The sequence below is a fragment of the Microcaecilia unicolor genome, chromosome 2, assembly GCF_901765095.1.
Source record: "Microcaecilia unicolor chromosome 2, aMicUni1.1, whole genome shotgun sequence".
Lineage (NCBI taxonomy): Eukaryota > Metazoa > Chordata > Amphibia > Gymnophiona > Siphonopidae > Microcaecilia > Microcaecilia unicolor.
The window spans coordinates 80,381,782-80,394,171 of NC_044032.1; the positions used below are offsets into that span (position 1 = coordinate 80,381,782).

The 12,390-nt window shown below is 41.8% G+C and overlaps 1 protein-coding gene across 2 annotated transcripts in view; it reads left to right on the forward strand.

Moving 5' to 3' along the window:
* Positions 1-599: 599 nt before the first annotated feature.
* Positions 600-12,390, forward strand: part of C7 (complement C7) — a 120,469-nt gene continuing 108,678 nt past the window's right edge. For both annotated transcript variants that reach the window (XM_030193081.1, XM_030193082.1), the window contains exon 1: positions 600-674. In XM_030193081.1, coding sequence (XP_030048941.1) covers positions 669-674 — 6 coding nt within the window. In that variant the 5' untranslated portion in view covers positions 600-668. The remainder of the gene's footprint in view (positions 675-12,390) is intronic.

Here is a 12,390-nt window from a genome sequence, read left to right on the forward strand (position 1 = left end):
AACATTTTGTGTTTTTTCTGCTCATTTTCATTTGCCAATGACATGAAACGACTTGAGAAATATCTTTTTAAACCAATGACTATCCCTAGAGCGATATCAATTTTAAGTATCATCTTACTAAACCCTATAGAGGGAAAACTCTTCACAAGCTCAGAATGACAAATCATTCTGTACACTATACTATGCAAAATCTGCTCTACATCTGTTTGAATTCATAACTTTCTCTACTCTACTTGTACCACACTTCCACAAACAAAATGTTACCACTTTGACACTTGCTCCCAAGTCCATTTACATGAAGCTGATGGCTTAAAAGCTGTACCCTTGCCAACATCTGCATTTCATCAGAAGGTTAGCAGCTTTCTTACCCTTAGAGAAAGCAGCTGCTGATTTCAGCTATTGCTTTGAAGTCATTAAAAAATAAAAAATTTCCTAAAAATCACTCAACCTCAAGGAAAAATCTGAAAAATGGCAAGGGAAAAAAGAAAGAGGGTGGTGATAGAAGAGAAGGGGGGAGTATGGGGGAGGGAGCTGGGGTAAGGGGAGGGACTGGGAGAAAGTGGAACGTGATTTCTGCTGGATCTGGCAGAATGCTTTCCTTCTGCCCTTGTACAGAAGTGCTTCATTTGGCTGCTGGAAGTGATTTCATAACACCATCTGTCCTTAGTATGAAGGTAAGGAAATGCTTTTTTCAGTGTAATTCTCTTAAAATAGGTTTAAAGATCTCATCTGATTTTTCTGAAGGAATAGGATTTTGAAACAAGTGGAAAACAAGTTCAGAAACTGAACGAATAAAACCCTCAGCTCTCATGGGACATGCAGTGTATATTGCATGATTAGTGTTATGGTTTCAGTGTCCTGTCTGTTTGATCTCAACATGTTTCTACTCTTTTTACTAGATTTTAGCACCATCAAAATTCACGTAGCTAAACTAAATCAATAGCTACCATACACAAAACAGTTTTCTCATCCACTTTTATGTTTGGATCTTGTTATTTCCACTTTGTTATTTTGGATAAAGGCGCGAGTAAAGTTTTATAGTTTGTGTATAAAATGTAGAGTATAAAGTGCTGCTGAAGAATCCTGCATCTGCTGGATGTTTTCTGGAGTTCTTTCAGTCAAGTTACTAAGGGCTGCCTTCGAAAGCTAGTCAAAAAATGTATTAACTTAGTCCAACAAAAAAGGTATCTTCTTATTTTCTTTTCTATGTTTTGTTTTATTTCTATTGATTACCTATTCAAGTTACTAAAAGCCCTTTAAATGATGATATCATATGATTCAAAGTATGATCCCAGCACAAAGTGGATAATTCTATAAGGAGTCACCTTGTTTTAGGTGGAAAGAACCTGTGGAAATGGCGGTATTCTAGTCATTTGAACACATAACTGGCCACTTACACATGTAAATAACCTCTTAGAAAATACCACCTAGCAGAAATTATAAACAATGATTTGATAGTGAATACATTGCCAGTGGGCTGCGCATGGGTGGAGTGGATAAGTATGCATGTGAATTGTAGAATCCTATCATTTATGTGTGTAGACATTCTAACATCTAGGTGCGGGCTGGTGTAAGTGATCGTGCCTTGATGTACACGGATTTGGCCTTGTTATGCTTGTATTCTATAAAAAAAAATGTGGGTCTCTACCTTTCTTCATGGAATAGGCTTAAACCGGTCAATATTCAGCCAGGGATGGTCAGTGTTGTTTTAAGCTGACGCATTGAATATCTGGGTTTCACTGGACATGTGCTGGACATTACAATTTATGAGGCTTTTGGCTGACGTTCAGCTGGGACCAGCATAAGTATCTTATGTGGATCCCTGCTGAATATTAGCTGGGACTTTCAATGGGGATAAGTCATTTTCTCCCCCTCCAGTTCTGATCCTCCATTCAAAACTCCCCTATGAACAGACCCCCTTCCAACCCCCCTTGACAACAGACTCCCCCTTCCCTAACCTCCTCACCCACCTATCGGTAGCCCTACCCCCAGGCCTACCTTAAGCTCCCTGGTGGTCTAGTGGGGTAGGCCGGGCAGACATGAACACCAATTGATACTGCCGTTAATAGCTCCTACTGGAAAATGGCTGCTACCACTCTAGAAGTGGTTTTGTGGTACTGTGCTAGAGGTCTGCCTTCCATATTTGTACTGTGATGGCCATTTTACCATTGGATCCACTAGAGGCAGGAGTTAGTGGCATTTAATCCTGCCTGGCCTACCCCAGTGAACCACTAGGGAGCTTAAGCTAAGCCTGAGAAGTGGGGGAGGGAAAGCCAACAGCTGGTGCTGTTATTATCTACTCAATGACTTGACATGATTTTCTTCCTTTCTGTCCCCCTCCAACACCAGAACCAATCAAGGCTCATTGCTTGATATTTGTTTACTTTTTACCATATGCTAATTTAAATTACTACAGTTTTTGCAAAGTTACCTACTAGAATTCCATATTCCCACATGGCCTCTGCACTCAGACTCAGGATGATGGGAGAAACTGTCGGAAAACACAGATCCAGAAATACCAGTACAGGTCACCTGTCTACAGAATATGTAAAAAAACATGGAATAGTAAACAGGACAAATGGAATAGAAGTAGAAGAGAAGTCCTACATTCAAATAAATGGCAGTTGGAGAGGAATTGAAAAAGAGGGCATGATGAAGGAGCACTGTTTCTGTCTTTTTGGAATAATTGACTCTTTCCTATTTTGCTATGGAGGTCTCTTTTTATTTTTTCCTTTTTTTAAATTGTAAATAGCCTTGATTTGGCTGCTACCAAGACTGCCGATACAGAAAAATATTAATAAACATAAACACACACACACACTGTATGCGTGCGTGTGTGTAATTTAGTGTATGACTGTTCTAGTGTGACTGCCTTTCCTAATTTTACTTTTTAATTTTAATTTGTAAACCGCCCAGACCTGAATATCAGATTGGGTGGTATAAGTTTTAAATAAACTATCTTTCTATATAAAACGCACCTCCAACGTTCTAATGAAGCCTCCACAAGTCCCAACATTCTAAATCCATGGTGGTGTAGATCAAAATTCGCCCATGAGTGTTTGCCCTGCCCTTGCGTCAAACGTGATGACGTCGAGGGCGGAGCAATGGCACTCAACCAATCGCATCGCTACGCCCTCGACGTCGATCTACACCACTACATAAACGTTGGAACTTTTGGACCAGAATCGCTGGGTGGCTGAAGGGGGGGGGGGGGCAGGGGAAACAGCAGAATCGAAGGGTGGCTGTAGGGGGGGCAGGGAAGAGAACAGATTCGCTGGGTGACTGGGGGGGGGCAGGAGAGAGAGCAGAAATGCTGGGTGGCTGCAGGGGGGCAGGGGGAGACAGCAGAATCGCACACACTCTCTGCCTCACACACACACTATCTGTCTCACAGACACACGCTCTCTCTGTCACACACACACACACACACACACACACGCACTGTGCTGCAAACCACGCAGAGGGTGGGGGGAGAGGCAGGGAGTCCTGAAACCACAGGAGGGGGGAAGGGGGAGGGGGTCCTTAGACCTCAGAGGGGGGAGGGGGTCGTGAGACCACAGAGGGAGAGGGGAGGTATCTCTGTCACACACACACTCTCTCTGTCACACACACTCTCTCACATTCAGTGTCTTTCTCTCACACAGTCTCTCACACTATGTCTCACACTGAATCACATTCACTATGTGTCACACAGTCGGTCTCACACACACTCTCGGTCTCACACACTCGCTCAAATACACTCTCTTGGACTCACAGAGAGTCTGTGTATTGCACACATACTCTCGCACACTCTCACACACACTCTCTCTCACACACAGTGTATCTGTGTGCAACACACTCTCACAGTCACTGTGTCTCACATACACACTCTCTCTTTGTCACACACACACACACTCGCACATTCACTCTCTCACTCACTCACTCACTCACTCACTCACACAGTCACTCTCACACACACTCTCTCAAGCAAACACACTCCCAGGAAAACCTTGCTAGCGCCCGTTTCATTTGTCTCTGAAACGGACCTTATTTAATAGTAAACCAGAAATCAGCTATGAGCCCTTTGTATGAGCCCTGAAGTTACTGACTGAGTTAGAAACTGCCAACTGGTTGAGGGTAGTATTTAAAATTCACTCCAAAGGAAGGGGCTTACTAACAGTGGGCTGTAGGGAACAGCTCATCCCTGGTTCTTTTCACCATTTTCATAAGTGATACTTAAAGAAGGGTTATTGGAAAAAGTCTGCTTTTTGTGGATAACAAAATCTGCAACAGGGAAACAACCAGGAAGGTGTGGGAACATGAACATAGACCCAGTGAAGCCCATGAAATGATTTTGAATTAGCTCAGTTTTAATGTTAAATAAATGCAGGTTCATGCATTTGGACTGGAAAATTCCAATGGAGTACAGGTACAATCCTTTATCAGAAATTCCAAAAAATTAAAATCTCCAAATCAAAGCCAGAATAACATTCAAACTATGTACATTTGTTTTCAAAACTCTATATGGCTTAACCCTTGATTATATGCAAACTTTAATTGATCTCCCCTTTTCCAATGTTCTCCCTGGTTCAAGAGATGATCTAACCCTCCTTTATCCCAGTTACAAAAATGTGGTCCACAAGTCAATCAACATGTCAGGATTCTCTTACCTCTGTACCAAATGGTGGAATTCCCTCCCGAAATTCATTAGATGGGAACCTAATTATTTGATATTCCAGAAATACCTTAAAGCCTCTCTGTTTTCTCACAGATGATCTTAATTAATTTAAACCCCTAATTGTACAATTATTCAATTTCTCAGTACCATTCCAATTGTTATTATACATGGATGACTATAAATTGTTACCTTTTTGAGTCTAAGCATTTGTTTCCATATTATGTATTGTAATTACTCAATCCTCATTAATTTTGTTATTACTACTTAATGTATACTATCTTGCATCACTTTTTGTACTGTTAATCACAATAAGTTGTTAGCCACATTGAACCTGATCTATTGGGATAATGTGGGATATCAAGAAAAATAAATAAATAAACCTTGAAGTTTTGGCGCCGGAAGTCCCCTGAATTGATACATGCTCAAACCATGAGGATAGTAGTGATGACAATGACTTGTGAACAGGGGAGAATAAGATACATAAAGATGATATGGTGAAAATATGTGACCGGTTAGTTGCAGGCATATTCCTAACTTATTCATCATGAAACATAAGGACAGACTCAAATATTTAAACATATATGCTTTCCAAGTGGGCAAGGGAAGCGATGATAAAAACATTTAAATACCTGCATGGCATAAATACACAGGAGATAAGCCTCATTTAACTGAAAGGAGGCTCTGGAATGAGGGGGCATCAGATGAACATAAAAGGGGATAGAATCAGGAGTAATCTAAGGAAATACTTCTTTACAGAACATATGGTAGATACATGGAATAGCCTCTTAGTGGAGATGCTAGAGACAAGGAAATTATCTGAATTCAAGAAATTCTGGAATTCGTTGCTAGAGAGTGTGGTAAAAACGGTTAGCTTAGCAGGTTTAAAAAAGGTTTTTCTTTCCTAAAAGAAAAGTCCATAAGTTATTATTAAGATTGACTTGGGGAAAATCCACTATTTATTTCTAGGATAAGCAGCATAAAATCTGTTTTACTGTTTTGAGATCTTGCCAGGTACTTGAGACCTGACTTGGCCACTGTTGGAAACAAGATACTGGGCTTGATGGACCTTCAGTCTGTTCGTTTATGTTTGTACATTATGTAAACTTGGGACAAGTAGAAAGAATCTCTCAGAGAGCAGAATGGATTGTAGATCTCAGTCAGTTGGTGTGGCTGGACAGACGAGTTAGGTCATATTGAGGGAATTCAGTAAAGGTCAGCCAAAGTTAGACTCTGGGATGACGCACACTAAGCACAAATCCTATAAAAGCAGTTCTACATGGAGCTGTCTTTATAGAATACTAACTTTAGTGCTCAATTTCAGACCTAACTTTGGGCACGAGTATTTAAGCCAGCCAAATGCTGGTGTAAATGCTCCTGCCCAACCACTGTCAGTCATGGAATGGAAATGCAAGTATTCTGTAACTAAACCATTCAAAGACACTGAATTTTACTGAATTTTTAAAGGGAGTTCTTAAATCATGCATTCAATATAAATCTCCCACATGGAATAACTATACCACAACCTCAGCGGCGCCACTCACTGATATATGTCTCAATTTATTGAGAATTACACACCCACCTCTTCACTGGTATGTGGTGATAATTTTTATTGTCCAATCTATTTCTTTCTTACAATTTTGTAATTATTATTATATGATTTATAACAGTTTTTTAAAGTTCAATACTCATCTTTAAGATGTAATAATGTCGGGGGATTTTTTTTTTCCGACATAGACTATGTTTTGCTTTACAGCTGTGTCAAAGCATATCCCCTAAAAGATAACAAAAGCATGAAATTAAATTTAAAAAACATACTTGCATCTGTTCAGCTATAAAGATTATGAAAATTCAAACTAAAAAACCACCTGTTTAGAACGTCGCCGCCAGTATTCATGCCATTCATCCTCTTTGCTACAAAATGCCAACGGAGTTGTAACCCTGGATTTTGTATTTCCCTAATGAATCACATGATAATGGGAAAAGCCAATCACAGAACCCGTAATGAAAACAGTGTCACCCATTCAATCTCCAAATTTAAACCTTTAGGGGAAATTGTCTGTAATTTAAATATCCAGTTTTGCTCACGATTGTTTACAGCCTTTTCCAAGTCAAAACCCTCCCAGCCCACTGCGATCAATCACATGCCACTTAATGTCCTGTTCTGTACACATCTCACCATTGCTCCCTTATCTTGTCTGCTGAGCCCCCAAAACCCACTACCCCCAACTGTACACCACTACCATAGCACTTACGGGTGAAAGGGGGCAACTATCCGTGGGTACAGTGGGTTTCTGGTGGGCTCACATTTTTCTCCACAAGTGTAAAAGGTAGGTGGAGGTATGGGCCTGGGTCAACCTGTCTGCAGTGCACTGCACCCACTACTAGATTACTCTAGGGACTTGCATGCTGCTCTAATGGACCTGAGGATAACATTTGAAGGTGACAAAGAGGCTGGCAAATAATGTTTTTAATCACATTTTTGGGGGGTGGGAGGAGGTTATTGGCCATTGGGGGAGTAAGGGGAAGTCATCCCAGATTCTCTTCAGTGGTCCTTTGGTCATTTAGGGCACCCTTTTGTGCCTTATTCGTTATAAAAACAGGTCTAACTCAAAACGTCTTAGTTTTAGTCCTGGACGATTTTGTTTTGTTCCATTATGGCTGAAAAGCATCCAAATGTTAGGAACACCCAGATCCCACCCTTAACATGCCCCTGACACCCCCCCCCCTTGTGATTTGAATGCACTTCTGACAGACTTCATAGAAAAACATCTAAAATGTTTCTCACAAAAATGTCCAAATGCATATTTATTCCACTTTTTGGACATTTTTCTCTTTTGAAAATGAGCTCCATAGTAACCTATGGAGCTTAGTCTAAGTGCTTTGAAAATGAGCCCCTATATGGTAACATAGTAGATGATGGTAGGTAAAGACCTGTATAGTCCATCCAGTCTACCCAACAAAATAAACTCATAGCATAAGGTATGATGTGATAATATATATGTATACTTGATCTTCATTTGTTCTTGACATTTTTAAGGCACAGACCTTAGAAGTCTGCCTGTGTGAAGGATCCCTCCGCTCGTTTAAGGAAAACCCTGGCCTCCGGCCCAAGTTTTATATATGATAATTCACTGAGATACAACACCCTGTAATCCCCAGATGTGCCCTCCGACCTGGGGTATGTCAGCAGCACTATTTCAGCACAGCTCCCGAAATATACAGTCAGGAAAATAACTCCAGCAGTTTCAAGAATGTAATTCCAAAAACAAACAATTCAACCCCCCCCCCCCCCCCCCCCAGTAGTTTTAATAATGCAGTTCCCAAAAGCAAAACAGTTCAGGAATCTCAACAGCTTCAAAATGCAGTTCATAAACACCTAGCTCAGAAATCCCCCATCAGTTTCAATAATGCAGTTCAACACAAACAGGGCATGAATCTCAGCAGTCACAATGATGCAATTCAAAATAAGCAATTTGAAAGACAAAAACCGTTCAAAAAAAACCAAGCAGTTCAAAGAAAACAAGCACTTCAAAACAGGCAGTTCAAAAACAAGCAGTTTAAAAATCCCCCCCAGCAGTTCAGAGGGAGAGAGCCTCCAGGGGTCCCACTCTTCTTTGGCCAGCTCTATCTCCTGGCTTCCTCCCACTTGACCCCGTCACTTCCTGGCTCCTCCACGATAGCCACTGCCTTCCCTTTTTTACCCAGACCCCGGCCGCACCAAGCAGTTACCTGCTGTTTGAACTTTCCACCTTTGGATTGTGCCAGAGCTACAATATCCATGGGCTCCTCTTGCCTCACTTCCTCCTCCTTTTCTTCCCCCTTCCATTCCATGGGCTTCTCGCCCCACCCATTCTCCAGCTGATCCTCCTCCCCCTGATCAGTTTTGCTTAGAGGCTCCCCCTCCATTCCTGACCTACCGACCTTGTCTTGGGTTTCACTTTTACCTGCCTTTCCCTTGGGCTCCACTGGGGCCTGCTGGGATAGGAAGTCTTTGATTCTGTTGTAAGACCTCCTCAAGGGCTGCTGGGAATCGTAGTTTTTACCCTGCCTCCAGACCTCTGGGGAAAATGATCTATGCCTTCTCCTGACATGTGGAAATCCCTGAGCTAAGAATCTGGGTTGTCCCCTCCTCTGGGCCTTATCTTCTCCTCCACCGGTACCCCCCCTCTCTGTTCCCTTATCCCCTTCTTCACACCTGGCACTGGCCTTCTCCTACTTCTGAAGTTGTCATCGAAGCCCCACTCCAGCCCATCCAAATCTGTCCAGCCACGATCAGGGCACAGACTGTAGAAGTGTGCATGGCACTGACTTTGCTTCCCAATTTCTGGTGTTGCCATCTACTCACCTCTAAGTGTTCTTGGTTCCAAGCCTTCTATACTTCTATGCGCAAGTGTACATTTACATGAAAAAATCCTAGTAGTCTGTAAATTTATACATGCAAGGGGTGTGTAAATGTGGGTGCCCAGTTATAGAATCACCGTTGTAGAGGTAATTCTATAAGGGGAAATGTAGGCTTAGCCAGCAAGTATGCACATAAATGCTGGTATTTTAGTTATTTCTGCGCATATGTGAACGCGTACACAAGTAAACGGCAATTGTCTGGTTACATGCTATTCTGTAAGTGCATACCTATTGTCAATGGCATGTACTTTGTAGGCAGATGCTTGGTGGAGTGTGGGCAGGGCACACACTTAGGTGCATTAATGATAGTTTATGTGAGTATCTCCCCAATCTAGGCACAAGTATTTATTTCTGGGGAGCATTCCCTAGCAAGAAGATGAAGGCGCAGCAACCAGAGATCAAGAGATCTATAACAGTGAAGGCCTTGAAGCTATTTCTCCCCCCCCCCCCCCCCCCCACCACCACACAGGACCCAGAAATCGACCTCAAACAGGGTTCTGCCTGGGGGTCCCTTCATGATGGGATTCTGGACTACCTATCCTGTTTTACCATACCTTATGCTCCTGTACGTCTAATTCAATCTCTTAATGATCACAGACTGGTACTTCCTTCCCAGTCTCCCTGGGAATCTCAAGATCTACTGCTTTCTTTTTTCTGGCACCTTATTAATGGAACAGTCTACCTCTAGACCTACGATAGTAACATAGTAAGTGACGGCAGATAAAGACCTGAATGGTCCATCCAGTCTGCCCATCAGTCACATTCATTATCAATTGAAGATTAAATCAACAATGAACGTGATATTATATACTTGATCATGGTCTTTCTTTGGTGTTTTTGGGACATAGACCTAGAAGTCTGCCCGACTCTGTCCTTATATTCCAACTACTGGAGTTGCCGTCAAAGAGTACTCCAGCCTATTCAAACCCATTTATTTGTGGGACACAGACTATAAAAGTCTGCCTGGCACTGTCCTCACATTCCAAATCATTGGAGCTTCGGTCGAAGCTCTCTCCAGACCATCCTACAACCAGATTGCTATATGCGGGACTCAGACCACACAAACCAGCCCAGCACCAGCCTTAGTTGATACAGCCAGAGTTGCCATGTAAACATCACTTGACATGCAAACACATATATAACCCTTTAAGTTTTGTTTTTTTATACCATTCATTTTCTAATTAGAGATCCTCTGTATTCATCTCACATCTTTTTGAATTCCACCACAGTTTCCTTTTCTCCACTATCTCCCTTGGGAGGGCATTTCAGGCATCAATCACCCTCTCCGTGAAAAATAATTTTCTGACATTACTCCTGAGTCTACAACCTGCAACCTCAAATCATGCCCTCTTAACATAGTAACATAGTAGATGACGGCAGAAAAAGACCTGCACGGTCCACCCAGTCTGCCCAACAAGATAAACTCACATGTCATTTTTTGTGTATACCTTACCTTGATTTGTACCTGTCTTTTTTAGGGCACAGACCGTATAAGTCTGCCCAGCACTATCCCCACCTCCCAACCGCCTGCCCCGCCTCCCACCACCGGCTCTGGCACAGACCGTATAAGTCTGCCCAGCACTATCCCCACCGCCGGCTAAGCTTCTGGGGATCCCTTCCTTCTGAGGAGGATTCCTTTATGTTTATCCCACGCATATTTGAATTCCATTACCGTTTTCCTCTCCACCACCTCCCACGGGAGGGCATTCCAAGCATCCATCACTCTCTCCGTCAAAAAATACTTCCTGACATTTTTCTTGAGTCTGCCCCCCTTCTATCTCATTTCATGTCCTCTCGTTCTACCGCCTTCCCCTCTCCGGAAAAGGTTTGTTTGCAGATTAATACCTTTCAAATATTTGAATGTCTGTATCATATCACCCCTGTTTCTCCTTTCCTCCAGGGTATACATGTTCAGGTCCGCAAGTCTCTCCTCATACGTCTTGTAACACAATCCCATACCATTCTCGTAGCTTTTCTTTGCACCCCTTCCATTTTTTTCACATCCTTCACAAGATACGGCCTCCAAATCTGAACACAATACTCCAGGTGGGGCCTCACCAACGTCTTATACAGGGGTATTAAAACCTCTTTTCTTCTTCTGGTCACACCTCTCTCTATACAGCCTAGCAATCTTCTAGCTACGGCCACCGCTTTGTCACACTGTTTCGTCGCCTTCAGGTCCTCAGATACGAAACAGTGTTTTACCATTTTCCCTTCTCTGGAAAATATTTGTTTCTATATTAATACCTTTCAAATATTTAAACATCTGTATCATATCTCCCCTCCCTCAAACAATTTAAACGAAACTTACAAGCACACCTTTTTACTCTTGCTTTCAATGTGGGTTACTCACATTGAAAGCAAGAGTAAAAAGGTGCGCTTGTAAGTTTAGTTTACATTTTAAATTTTATGTTTTAATATTTTTTACTACTATATATGCTATGTGAAGTTGAAAGATTGAATTGGTCTGTGTGATAGTGTTCTGTTCTATTTTACATTGCAGTTCCTTTTCTTATTTATTTTTTATAAACCTTTGTAAATCGCTGAGACTTGGTTTTTCCAAATTTGGTGATTAATCAAATCTTAAATAAATATAGACATAGTCCAGCTGATATTCAGTGTTATTTAACTGTCCAGGAACGGTTCCTGGCTGGTTAAATAGCAGTTAGCCAGCTAAGCGCAAATATTCAGGACTCCTTTTACTAAGCGGCGGTAAGGCCAACATGGGCTAATGTATTCCTATGGGCATCTATAGCGTTTAGCACGTGCCTATTTTTAGCATGTGCTAATAATGCCAGCGCACCTTAAGTAAAAGACCCCCTTAACCCTCCATTGCTCCAGGTACAAAAACTTGGAATATGAGCCCTTTAAGGACAGAAAAAGTACCTGCATATAAGGTCTGATTCTATATATGATGCCTGAAAACTCCATGCAGAATAAATTTTCTCCTAGGCATATTTTGTAAGCAGCACCTATATTTAGGTGTGGTATATAGAATATACATAATGGGACTACAGTATTTCTAGGATGGGCGGGACAAATTGCTTGTTCTTTTGGCCGCTGTCGGTGACAGGGTGCTGGGCTCGATTGTCCCTTGGTCTGTCCCAGCATGGCGATGCTTATGTACTTATGATATCACAGCACTTAAAAATATAGGAATCCATTTATACCAAGGGAAATGAGGCATAAATGTTGGCAAGTAGATTTATCTAATTCATGAGACCTATAGTAACTAGTGTGGAGATTATTACTATACCCTATTTTAATCTTATCTCAAACACTCTATCATATTATATTCACAGATAGTCAATGCTATCACTATTCTAGCTAAA